Source organism: Grampus griseus (genome assembly GCF_964374135.1).
Source record: "Grampus griseus genome assembly, chromosome: 11".
Taxonomy (NCBI): Eukaryota; Metazoa; Chordata; class Mammalia; order Artiodactyla; family Delphinidae; genus Grampus; species Grampus griseus.
This window is the reverse complement of record NC_139005.1, coordinates 77,895,000-77,908,758: the sequence shown is the minus strand read 5'-3', so window position 1 is coordinate 77,908,758 and position 13,759 is coordinate 77,895,000. Positions and strand designations below refer to the sequence as shown.

The 13,759-nt window shown below is 42.6% G+C and overlaps 1 protein-coding gene across 1 annotated transcript in view; it reads left to right on the top strand.

The window, feature by feature from the left end:
* The window catches only part of CCDC38 (coiled-coil domain containing 38), a gene marked incomplete at both ends in the record, with an annotated part of 41,228 nt that overhangs the window by 6,543 nt on the left and 20,926 nt on the right, over window positions 1-13,759 (top strand). Inside the window, 5 exon segments of the mRNA XM_082666179.1 lie at window positions 741-753; window positions 756-905; window positions 2,337-2,401; window positions 4,747-4,910; window positions 5,022-5,102. Of these exon segments, the coding sequence (XP_082522305.1) occupies window positions 741-753; window positions 756-905; window positions 2,337-2,401; window positions 4,747-4,910; window positions 5,022-5,102 (473 nt within the window).

Sequence of the window (13,759 nt, the reverse complement as noted above, 5' to 3'; positions counted from 1 at the left end):
TGTAAGAAATTAAAATTAATGCAAAAAAATCCATGATGAATAAAATATCAAAATTTTAAATAAAGACAAGATCAGTGGGCTGGGACGAAGGCGTGGCAAGTAAGGCACTCACTCTCAGGGTCATACAAGTACAGAAGCAGATCCATGGTTCCGATTTCATGAGGTTTGCTTTGCTTATCACTAGAAGTAAAGGTTGATTACAAAAAATTTTTTAAATCCTAATTAGAATGAGGGGAAAAAAATCTAGAAATGCTTACTAACCAATTCAGCTGTGAGGTCATGGTTTTCTGCATGTGTTCTATAGTTTGAAAGTATCCGATATTGAGAAAAGATTCAAGAAATGGGAAGCCTGATTTTTTTTAATGTCTACTGGGGAGGTCCATTTGCTCTCAAGTTTTCAGTTCCACAGAACCAATCCTTTCAAATCGGTGGAATCTCCAAGAGACCTGCATTTTGAGCAAGACGAGATCGTGAAAATAAAACCAGAGCACTTTCCAGTCTCCTGTTTGTGAAGTTTATGTTTAATCAAGGTTGAACGTTCCGATCTTTGTGCTCAGCTTCATATGAGAAGGAATTGAAAACTGGCACAATCCTTCAGACAAAAGAACTTGAAGTTGCTTGTTTAACGAATTAGTAATGAGAAAAGGGCTTGTTGCACATGATAATTTTATATACAATCACTATTTTAACACATTATTTTCGTATATTAGAAATTCTGTTAAACTTTTTCGCTTGGGCAGGAAAAATTTATGAACACAGCATGAAAATCTACCAAAAGTCTACTTTTTCATCCCGAATGAAGAATCGTTCATACCTGGGCCAAATGGGAATCTTCGCTGACACAGGTGGTACCTCAACTGAAAAACCGGGGCTAGATCCCACTCTTAGTCTCAGATTTACAGAAGGTAAGGCTAAATTACTGTTTGATTAAGAATATTGTTTTGAATATTTACTGTTAATGTTAGGTTTGGGGGCTTTTCTGGAGGTGAGAAAATGAAGTATGCAGTCTCATAATATGGTAGCGGGTCTTTGTAAATGGGGGTTGAGAGTTGGGAGAAAATCTATTTTAAATAAGAAAACATACCTTTTCCAAGAAATAGACTTGGGTTTCCCTGGTGGTCCAGTGGTTAAGACTCCATGCTTCCACTGCAGGGGGCGCGGGTTCCATCCCTGGTCAGGGAAGTTCAGCAGCTGCGAAAAGAAATAGACTATGACTCATTTTCATGGCTCTAAGGAAGAAGGTCACAGCCAAAATGATACAGTATTAGAGCTATTAGCTCTGCCTTTTACACTCAGTTCTACCTTTTACACTCATCTCATTTCAGATGTAGAAATACAGAAACTTTCTAAAGTGGAGCCTTGACTGTTCAGGCCGTGAAACTCTTACGTCCAGAATTGAGAAGCTCATAGAATTAAGCAAGTTTGCCTGTTGTTGAAAAAATCATAACCTGTTTTAATGTTCTTTGAAGTCAACCTGTTAAAATAGTACAAGCTATTCATTATTGCTCTATGAATGAGGGCAATCTGGTCATCAAAATATCATGGGCGTTTCTTACTCATCAGATCAAGAAGTGTCTATAAATGAGATTGATAGCAGTTTGAAGCTAATGAGGTTAAAGTGGTTAATGGTACGATGATGGAGTCATAAAATCTTCCCCCAAATGTGTCTTGTCCAAATTTTTAAATTGAAAATTAAAAGGAAGGAAGGATGAACACACATGGAGTGCCCAGCATTTGCTGTGGTAACTAAAAAAAAAAATTTCTTTGGCTCCCAAAATCCATGTACTTTCCCAAATTGTGGAAAACAAAAAAATCTTCAGAGAACAAGAAAATCACTTAGGAAAGGACTTTGAATTCAATAATTAATGTAGAAGAAGGAAGCCATGTTAACTTATTTAGAAGCTCTTGGAGGTGCATATTCTGCACTGTAATTGTATGAAAAATAGGCAAATGCTGGGCAACACGGTGATACCAGGGACTATACCTTTCTGCCACTTGTTAGCTGTGCAGTCTTGGGCGAGCATCTTGACATCTCTGAGCTTCAGGACCTCACATACAGAATGGGGATAGTAATAAGAACCTTACTGGGGTTATTAATAGAATTAAATTATATATTTTAAAAGTCTAGTGAAGTTCCTGGAATATGGGCATAAAATAAATGGTAGCTAATATTATTAAAGTAATTTTTCAGTGGTTACGAAAAGGTTTATCTGAAGGTATTTTTTTTAAGTCAGATACATACTGTATGTAATAATTTAATTACATACCTTTTATTTTATACAACATCTTTGAGGGATAATGAATCAAACCTAAGTCTATTTCAATTTTCTTTAAAGGTGCAGACACAAAAAGGACTGTCCATGAATTTATTAAAGACCACAGAGACAGATTTATGCTCGAGGTAGTTAAAATAATTTCTTTCTCCCATTAGCCAAATAGAAGACTTCCTGCATATACCTGCCAAATTTTCACCTGGACATTTTATTTTTCCATTTCATGCCCCAGATACATTGCCTTTCCTACCTTGAAGATCTAGCCTCTTCTAAACCCACTTCATTCGGGGCTTTTGTTCTCATCATTCCACCAGCACCACTTCCATTGCCAAATTCAAATGGTCATTTCACAGTCTTCCCTCTACTCACTTCCAGCAGGTATTGGCCCAGGTGATCACCCTCCCTTGAAACACTTTCTTCAGCTGGTTTCTGGGCCTCTCTATGTCTTGGTTCTTCCATGGCACTGGCAGCTCACTCCTTCATAATTTTCTTGTTCCTCTTCACCCTGATCTCCAAATGCTGGAATGACCAGGGCTCACACCTCACCCCACGCTCTATCTACCCTTCTCCAGGCTGGAGGCTTTAAATTCTACTGCCCTGTTAACAGCTTCCAAGTTTACTTCTCTAGCCTGATCTTCTTTCCTGAACTCCAGACTCACAAACGCAACTCCAGACTCAACAACTGTAATCGTAGTTCTTAACATCTCTACTTAGATGCTCCATAGGCATCTCAAACTTTGCATTGCCAGAGCTGCCCCTGCTATACCCTTCCTGCCCCTGCAGATTGGAATCTCAGGCAGTGCTCCCTATCTCTGTAAACAGCAATTCCATTTTTCCAGTTGTTTATGCCCAAAACATTGGAGTTATCCTCAACTCCTCCTTCTTACAGCCCACACCCAAATATCCTTTGGAATATATTTTTTTCCAACTATATCTGTAATCACACTATTTTTCATGACCTCCTCTGCTGCCACTGTGGTCCGTGTTGCCAGTAGCTCTCGCATGAATTACTTTAGACCTTCTGAACACAGGTCTTGCACGTTTGCTCTCTGAACTCAGCCTGTCCTCCACACCTGCCCCTCCTTTGCTGAAAACCTCTGGTGACTTTTCTGGTCCCCAGCTCACTCGCTCTCTGACCTCATTCCTACCACTCTCTACTCTGTCACTCTGCTCCAGCCACACTGGCCTCCTTGCTGTTCCTGGGACACACCAATCATGCTCTTGCCTCAGGACTTTTGCACAGGAGGCTTTTCCTTCTGGGAGGAACACTTCTCCCTCAGATATCTGCATGCTTTGCGTCCTACTTCCTTCCAGTCTCTGTTTAACGTTCACCATATCAGTGAGGCTTTCCTGGGCTAAACCCCTGCCCTTGCCCACTGGACCACTTGTTCTCCTTTAATCGACACCCTTGCTCTACTAGAATGAATACTTCGTAAAAGCAACGCTGTTTATTTTGGTCACTGCTCTATCAGTACCACTTAAAACAGACCTAGGGGGCTTCCCTGGTGGCGCAGTGGTTGAGAGTCCACCTGCCAATGCAGGGCACACGGGTTCGTGCCCTGGTCCGGGAAGATCCCACATGCCGCGGAGCGGCTGCGCCCATGAGCCATGGCTGCTGAGCCTGTGCTCCAGAACGGGAGAGGCCACAACAGTGAGAGGCCCGCGTACTGCAAAAAAAAAAAAAAAAAAAAAAACAGACCTGGCACACACCAGGCACTCAGTAACTACTTGGCAAACAAAGTAATAAATGAAATATCTTGGGGTTTTAAACTTGGAGTATCTAACTTTTGGTTGTTGTTTCTTTAAAGTTATCTCATTTCCATATTCTAATCCATTTATATTATAATATATGTGGCTTTGTTTATACTTTATTTTTCATGCATGGCATTAAAAACCCAAGTGGATTCTTATATTATGTACTAAAAAAAAAAAAAAGCAGCTAGCTATCAAGGTTGTATTTGGGGATCTAAACAGGATGCTCTGAGGCTGGTTAAACACCCCCCCCCTACCCCCTTGGAGGAATCACTGGAACCTGACTCTCCCATGGTACTTCCTACAGGAAAGCTTTTGTGGCTACAGACAGCCCAATTTCCCAAGGCCCAGAAAGTATTGGAGGGACACTGAATAATACTAAGTAGACTTGCTCTTTGGAGCGATATGGACCACCACCTCCTTTTTTTAGGATAGAGCCTGAGGGGATACGTAGCTATTTTGATCTGCAGAACCATTTTGGAACAACATTGAACCTCTTTATAAAAGTGAAAGAAAGGCATAAGTCCCCGTTCTAACTATCCTGAAAATAAAATCCCTACATGCAATGAAGGCTGTAGCCCCAAGATTGGGCATACTGTTATTTCTAATACAAGTGATCACAGACCAGGCCAGTTATTTTTCCCTTTGTTGTGAGACCATGGAAATGTGCTAGAAATGTGGAATCATGTTCTTGATGCACTTCTGTTTTCAATATTCCTAGTATGCTCTGTCAACCAAAAGAAACACAATTCAGAAGTTTGAAAAACACGCAATAATGAAGGAAAGACAATTCATGAAAGCAGAAAAAAAGCTCGAAGAAGACGCAATGGCCTTTGAAGAGTTCCTTCGAGAAAACGACCAGAGATCTGTAGATGCTCTTAAAATGTTCGTTTTTTCACTCTGGCCAGATCGCCTTTTTCCCTCCTTCTTTCTTCTTTTTAGTTTCTCAGAACACAGCCCAATACAAAGCAAACTAACAAATCTGTTTCTTTTCAGGGCAGCACAAGAAACTATAAACAAACTCCAAATGACAGCAGAGCTGAAGAAGGCGAGTATGGAGGTACAGTTGATGAAAAGGTGAGGCCGGGCACCGTCTTCTCCTCATCAAGTGTCCTTGCCCCACTGAAACCTACTTGTGCCTGGCAAGACCTCAGTGGGACTAATCCTTATCAGTTGATGATTTCATAAGTATTATCACATTTTAAAAATAAGTAATCTGTCGATCAAGGATTATCTCTACCTGGGTGCCAGGACACAGTGACCTCTGGCTGAAACATTTCTCTAACTTGTCATTACAGAAACCAAGAAATTAGTTGAAAAGAAGTAAAGCAATGTTAGGGGTAAACAATAAATTATTTTCTAAGTGTCCTTTTATCTTCATTCTAAGGCACTGTTCTTCCCCCATTTTACCATCTCTGAAATTGGGGTGCTTTTATATTTTTACAGTCATCATACAATTATAATTGGGAGTATTTTTTATATTTATACTTACACTTGGTTGAAACTAACTTGGTTGATATTAAAAACTGGATTTATGTACCAATTTTTCTTAAGTCAATCTCCCAAGGCAGTAGAAATAAAAGCAAAAAATAAACAAATTGGACATAGGCAAACTTACAAGCTTTTGTAAAGCCAAAGGAAACAATAGACAAGATGAAAAGACAGCCTACAGACTGGGAGAAAATATTTGCAAATGATGCAACGGACAAGGGCTAAATTTCCAAAAAATACAAACAGCTCAAATAAGACAATAACCAAAATACAACCCAATCGAAAAACGGGCAGAAGATCTAAAGAGACATTTCTCCAAAGAAGACATACAGATGGGGACTTCCCTGGCAGTCCAGTGGTTAAGACTCTGCGTTCCCAATGCAGGGGGCATGGGTTCGATCCCTGGTTGGGGAGCTAAGATCCCACATGCTGCCCGGTGCAGCCTAAAAACAAAACAAAACAAAAAAACCCACAGATGGCCAACAGGCATATGAAAAGATGCTCAACATCTCTAATTCTTAGAGAAATGCAAATCAAAACTACAGTGAGGTACCATCTCACAATGGTCATAATGGCCATCATTAAAAAGTCTACAAGTAGGGCTTCCCTGGTGGCGCAGTGGTTGAGAGTCCGCCTGCCGATGCAGGGGACACGAGTTCGTGCCCCGGTCCGGGAAGATCCCACATGCCGCGGAGCGGCTGGGCCCGTGAGCCATGGCCGCTAAGCCTGCGCGTCTGGAGCCTGTGCTCCGCAACGGGAGAGGCCACAACAGTGAGAGGCCCGCGTACTGCAAAAAAAAAAAAAAAAAAAAAAAGCCTACAAGTAACAAATGCTGACGAGGATGAGGAGAAAAAGGAACCCTCCAACACAGTTGATAGAAAGGTAAATTGGTGTAGCCACAATGGAAAACAGTACGGAGGTTCCTCAAAAAACTAAAAATAGAGTTACCATATGATACAGTAATCCTACTCCTGAGCATAAATCCAGAGAAAACCATAATTCGAAAAGATACACACACCCGATGTTCATTGCAGCACTATTGACAGTAGCCAAGACATGGCAACAACCTAAATGTCCATTGACAGATGACTGGATAAAGAAGCTGTGGTACATATACACAATGGAATACCACTCAGCCATAAAAAGGAATGAAATAATGCCATTTGCAGCAGCATGGATGGACCTAGAGATTATCATACTAAGTGGAGTAAGTCAGAAAGAGAAAGACAAATACCATATGTCACTTATATGTGGAATCTAAAATATGACGTGAATGAACTTATCTACAAAACAGAAACAGACTAACAGACATAGAGAACAGGTTTGTGGTTGCCAAGGTGGGGGGAGGGGGGAGGAGGAGGGAAGGATTGGAAGTTTGGGATTAGCAGATGCAAACTATTCTGTATAGAATGGATAAACAACAAGGTCCTACTGTATAGCACAGGGAACTATATTCAATATCCTGTGATAAAACATAATGGAAAAGAATATGAAAAATAATGTATCTGTATATAGATAATCGAATCACTTTGCTGTACAGTAGAAATTAACAAATTGTAAACTATACTTCAATAAAATAAAATTTTTCAAAAAAGAGTAAAAAACTGGGATTTATAATGACAAAAATTACAGAAGCAGGAGTTGGGATAAAATTATTCTAATACCAGCTACTCTTTTTAAACCTTGGATATTTTCTTCTATGGTCAAGTGGATGTCAACTTGATCTAATTTTAAATATCTCAAGAAGCTTCCTTCTGTCACATCCTTAAACAGAAATTTCACGATCCAGGAGACACTTGGTCTTGGTATCGAGTCATGCTAAAACTTGTTTTTTCTTTTTGAGGACTCAGTGTTTCTCTCTTTTCTAAAACTAAGTCCTAGACTTACATCCCAGACTTTTTTGGGAGGAAGACAATAGCTTGTCTGAAACACAGCAAATGAACTGGATGACAGTTTCTTGGAAACTATTGCTACTAACAAAATGTGTGTTTCAAACGCATTCTGGCTTCAGCAGCCTCTTTCGTCAGGAGCCTAAGGTTGAAAGTGCTCCAAGTTGAAGAATCCTGTCCTACCTTCCTTCCCTCCATGATGTAATTAGAAGATTCTCTTTATAGAACTAGAGTACCAGCCTCTATGTTTGCATAAAGTACAGTAACTATACACAATTGCCACCCAGTTAAACCTTCCAAACAGCCTGGCCATAGAGAACTTGCTTGTCGTTTATGTGTCTTGTCACACTAAAAAGGTGCAAAAGGTCATGAAAAACAGGCTGCTAACAGAGCAAAGAGATGCAAGCATCTGCTATATATTTCCTCTTCTCTTTTTGGGCTCAGGATGACCCACAGAGGCCCTCTGCTGAAGGGAGGGCTGGACATCTGTTTACACAGAGAAAGGGAGCTTATTCTGAAGCTTTTGCTTGGAAGCTGTGCAGTTGTAGCCATTTTAATCCTGTTCTTTGTAGAATATCAGAGAGGCTTTCAGTCTAAAAATACTGTGGTGGTAGAATGAGGGGTTCCCAACATCTTTTGACGGCTGATACATGAGCCCGCCATTTATTGACTCTTGAATATCACTCCCAGCAGGACTTAAGGGAGGTTCTGAGCAAAAGAAGTACTGAGGCTGAAGATAGAGGAGTAATATTGATAAGGGTATTGACAAGGGTATGGATAAGGCAGGCTCTGAAGGATAAGAGTGGAGCTCCCTTTCACAAGGACCTTCATTGTTATTTTCAACATTCCTTCTGGGTCCATTTTGTAACATGATTTTATGGGAAAGCAATGCGAGGCTGGGGGAAGGCTTTCTGTCCAAGTCACCGGGTATTGCTGAGAGTGTGAGCATCTGAGTCAGACAGACCCAGGTTTGTGTGCTGACTTTGCTCATTTACCACACAGATGACTTCGCAAGTCATTTATTTCTTTTTCCAAAAGATAGGAATAACAATATGTATTATTATTATTATCATCAGTATTATCCTGTACTGAGGATGAAATCATACATGCAATGTGCCTTGCATATTACCCGGTCCATAGATGCTCGCTGAGTGTTAGTTTCCCTTCTTCTTCTTACATAAGTGCCATCTTTTGCTGTCTTCTAATTTCTCCCTATGTCTGAAATTTAACACAATATTTCCCTCAGAAATAAGGAGAGTAAATCTATTGTTACCAAGCAAGGGCTCACTGCCTGATGCACATAGCACCCAATACTATGGCACGGGCTTTTGAGAAATGAAAGAGCTTTACTGCGAGGTTGACTGACAAGGAGGCAGGAGGCAGGGCTAAAATCCGTCTCCCTGATCCAGGGTTTGGGGCGAAATGTGAGGGGTTGGGGGAATAAGCTGATTGGCTAGTCTTAAGTCAGTCCACATAAGCTACTCGAGCTGCTAGAAGCCAGATTTTCCTCATTTAAGGACTCTTCTCTTTGTAAAGGGCTCTGGTGGCAACATTTCTATTCTTTAAGTTCGTAGACTGAAGATTCTTTGTTCTGGGGTCATCCTGGAGACATGGGTTCCTGTCTAGCACATGCACGGTGCCGTCTTTAAAATAACTCAAAGTTTGATGAATCAACAACCTATTTGAGGCAAACCAGTTTAAGTTGGTCAATGTTGTTGTTGTTGTTGTTTTTAATATTTATTTATTTATTTTTGGCTGCGTTGGGTCTTTGCTGCTGTGCGCGTGGCTTTCTCTAGTTGGGTTGAGCGGGGGCTACTCTTCGTTGCGGTGCGCGGGCTTCTCATTGCGGTGGCTTCTCTTGTGGCGGAGCATGGGCTCTAGGTAGGTGGGCTTCAGCAGTTGTGGCACGCGGGCTCAGTAGTTGTGGCTCACGGGCTCTAGAGCGCAGGCTCAGTAGTTGTGGTGCACGGGCTTAGTTGCTCCGCGGCATGTGGGATCTTCCCGGACCAGGGCTCGAACCCATGTCCCCTGCATTGGCAGGCGGGTTCTTAACCACTGCGTCACCAGGGAAGCCCCTGGTCAATGTTTTACATGCTGTTTCAGTTTCCTTTGTCTTTGTACACCTCCTCAGTCTTGAGGGAAAGAGGGCAAGACCGCCCTACCTGCTCCCTGCTGATTAAAGGGCTTAGATTTTTATAAGAGGAATGAAATTGTTTTGCACTTAAATGTAACTACTTATGAGTCCCACCTTGAACTCTTACGTCTTGGCAATCATCATGCGAGCTGGGGAGGCCTTTTTAAAATAAAATGCAGACAATAAGTACAAAATTTGATGAGTAAAAGGATTAACTCTAAGATACACAGAACTATAACTCCTAATTTTAACAGTCCTTCAAAAATGGACCTTATTTCTTTGGGAATGCAAGAAAATATGTTATTTTGAGTGATTGAATTTGGATTTATACAGGCCTGATCTGGACTCAGGTTGAAGCTGTCTGCATTTCTCTTCCTGGCCAGGTGGAGCCTTAGCTCTCCTGTTTCTTTTGGAGAAGTAATTTAAGGTCAGTTAAGGGTTCACAAGTGTAATGAGCGTGGGGAAATCAGTAGTGGGTTTCCCTCCCGTGTTAGGACGGTTGGGTCCTCCTGTTTCCTCCAGTCCATGGAGAGTGTGCCCTGTTTGGGAATTGTCCATTCCACTCAGGTTGCAGCTGATTCTCAGGGTGTTGATTTTTCCAAGTTTTAAGGAGGACCCAATCCCCTGAGATTATGCAGTGCAGGGGAATGTCTGTGGGAAACATTTATGGACTAGAAACATATTTAGATAGAGCAGATAAAGTAACACCTAGAGGGCTCCCCTGGTGGCGCAGTGGTTGAGAGTCTGCCTGCCCATGCAGGGGACGCGGGTTCGTGCCCCAGTCCGGGAAGATCCCACATGCCGCGGAGCGGCTGGGCCCGTGAGCCATGGCCGCTGAGCCTGTGCGTCTGGAGCCTGTGTTCTGCAACGGGAGAGGCCACAACAGTGAAAGGCCCATGTACCACAAAAAAAAAAAAAAAAAAAAAAAAAAAGTAACACCTAGAGACTGTACACATTCTATAGTATCTAATTCTTTTATAGTATGATCATTTTCAAGACTACAATAATACTTAGTCTTCAGGAAGTGTCTCCCATATAACATTTCATAAGGGCTCAACTGGAACTTACTTCTAGGGGCTACCCTTACCCTAAGCAGGGAAACTGGTATAAGACCTTAGCCCAAGTTAAGTGGATTTCCTTACATATTAATGCAATTGTCTTTAAAGGTACGATTCATCTTTTCAGTCTTTCCCGTAGACTGAGGTCTCCATGAAGCATGTAACTTCCATGGTATTCTGAGGGTTGCAGACACCCCTTGAGTTACCTCTGTTGTCATTTAATTGAATGAAGCAACCCCAAACGAGGGATAATTTCTTTCAGTAAGGCCTCTGTTACCTTGGAAGCTTTGTCTGTCCAACGTGGAAAAGCTTCGACCCATCCTGTGAAGGTGTCCACAAATACCAGCATATATTAAAGTCTATTTGCCAGTCATTTCCTGGTTCTGTCTGTCGGGTTTGCACCCCTTTTATTACTGTGGGTGGCCCGGTTTTAGTATTTTTCTGGCGCAGATCCTGCAATTCTGTATTACCTTTTAAATGGTCCTTTGCATCTGTGGACCAACAATAAACTGTCGTAGACAATGATAGGTTGCCTCCCTCCCATGATGCATTCCTTGATGTAGATGAGTAGTAATTCTTTCCATTAAATGAGCACTAGTCCCTATTCAGTATAAATCCAGCCTTGTTTGGTTGTTTGGTACTGATCACCCTCTAAGTCTTGAGAATCAGCATGAAATCCCCCTTACTCTGTTCTCTCTGAATCCATTTCTAAATACTGAGCTTGAACAGGAGTAAGTGGAATGAGTGCTAGGGCCTTAGGATCTGGGTTTGGGGTTCTGGCTGCCCATTTCGTAGCCTGATCAGCCAGAATATTTCCTTTAGCTCTATTAATATCAGTCTTTAGGTGGCCCGGGCAATGTACTATGGCTACTTCTTCCAGCATTATAATAGAGTCTAATAAGGCCAGTATCTCCTCTTAATTTCTTCCCTTCCTGATGTTAGTAGATGTCTCTCTTTCCACATGGCCCCATGGGCATGCATGACAGAGAAGGCATACTCAGTATAAATGGTTACCTTTTTCTTAGCTCTGAGGCACAGGGCTCTTACGAGGGCTGTGAGCTCTGCCTTCTGGGCAGACGTACCTGGAGGGAGGGCTTCTGCTTCTAAGGTTCCTGAGGAGTTACTACTGTGTACCCCGCCTTCTGGAGTCCCCAGTCCACGAAGCTGCTCCCGATCATAAACATATTCATATCTGCATTTTCTAAAGGCTGATGAGTTAGGTTAGGACAGCTAGAACAGACTTCTTCAGTCATTTGTATGGTATGAGATGCCTTACGGCATTCCACAGTGCACTTAATGGCTCATTGTCATGTCCTTCAAGAGCCTCGTACAGGGGTTTGGCCATGAGTCCAAAGTTAGGAATCCAAATATTACAAAACCCAGCCGTTCCTAAGAATCCTAGCAATCGCCTTCTGGTCGTGGGTACAGCTACCCTAGCTAACGCTTCCCTTCGATCCAGCAATAAGGGATCTTTTCCTTTTGATAACTCAAATCCTAGGTATTTTACAGTCGGTTGAGAAATTTGCGCTTTTCCCCTGGAGACTTTGTCCCCAGTCTGCCAGAAAGTTTAAAGTGAGGGTTGCATTTTGGTCTGAAGTTTCCTTAGTTTTACTAGAAGCAAAGTATAAGGATTTGGCATCACGGGATGTATATTCTCTACAGTTTGGTTAATGGCTTTCAAATTCTGTACAAAACAATAATCTCTGGCCCCGGGTTTTTGTACCAGCAGGATTGGAGAGTTATATGGGGATTGACGAGGTCCGATTAATTGGCATTTAAGAAAGGTGGTTATCAGAGGGTTTACACCTTTCTTTGAATGCCTGTTTAAAGTGTATTGCTTTAAATTGGGAGCCTTGGTGCCTGGATGGAGTTTTACTACTATTGAGTCAGGCATCTTGACTCTCCCTGGCCTTCCTGCAGCCCAAACATCCGCTCTTACCTTTTGTGGAATTTCCTCAAGGACGGGTCTCCCAGTTGTAATAGTGCAGCTCAGAGGGCGCAGGTTTGATCTGGGAGTACTTTAATGTCTGGTGAGAAAATCATTTAATTTTGTTAGTAGATCTTGCCCCAACAAGGGAATGGGGGCATCAGGCATGTACAGAAAGCTGGGCTTTAAATATGTTTTTTTTCCAGTTACATAGATCAGAGGTAGAAAAGGGGGGAGTGCACAGATACCAACCCCCTGGGTTGACCTTGGTCATCTAGATCGGCAGGAACTTGTCTTAAGGGATATTGCCCTGCCTGAGGCAGAGGACCACGTGGACTCAATTGAATACGCTGACATGTACGGGGAGGGGAGTCGATCCCTTCTGACTCTCTGGTAAGGAGGGTATGAGGGTAGGGCTGGTTGTGGCTGTAGGAGGATTGCTGGTAGAAGTCTTGGCACGCCACGCAGGACTTCCCCCTTCGTATGGCGGGAGGGCCACAGGGCGCCCAAGGCGAAGCCAAATGGAGTAAGTCGAGATCATCATTAGGCTCTGACTGCAGGCAAGACAGGCTTTTCCTGAGGGTCTTGCCTCTGAACCATGATTTTACATCTATTCTGCAAATTCTTATTGTGATATAAAGACCTAATTTGGTTACACTGGTGAAAAAATTGCAAAATAAGTTAGAAAAAACAGTCAAGTGACTTGTACCTGCTACCTCTTGATCTGAGGAAAGTTGATATTCATAGTGCAAGGCAGAGCTGATGGTAGGACAGCCAAGATTTCTCCATGTGGAAGTCCATCCTCTGGAGGAAAAAAAAGCCCCTTCGTGAAGCAGGAGCTCTGTTGTTGGCTGACCGGGCTGCCTCCATCGTTCTGCTCCAAGCACTTTACTTCTTGGCCAGCAAAAACACGGAGGAGCCTGGAACAACTGCCGTTAGCAAATGCCTGCTGCCTCTTCCCAGCCTCCATGGATTGGGCCCGACGTCAGTCTTATCAGAGACTCGACGTCCGTGGGATGCAATGCTGGCTGCACCTGGAAAACCCTTGCGTTCATGGGAGATGAAGGAAAGCACCAGGGTTTGCCAATCTGGGGCTCAGGGCATACTTTGTTCCTTTGTAGGAAGCACCTGGGCACACTCAGGGCTTGCCCCCTCAATGATTCCACCTTAGTGCTGATTCTGAGGGGTTAGCTGGCCCCCCTGAGAATGCACGTTTGGAGAGAGTGTGCAAACAA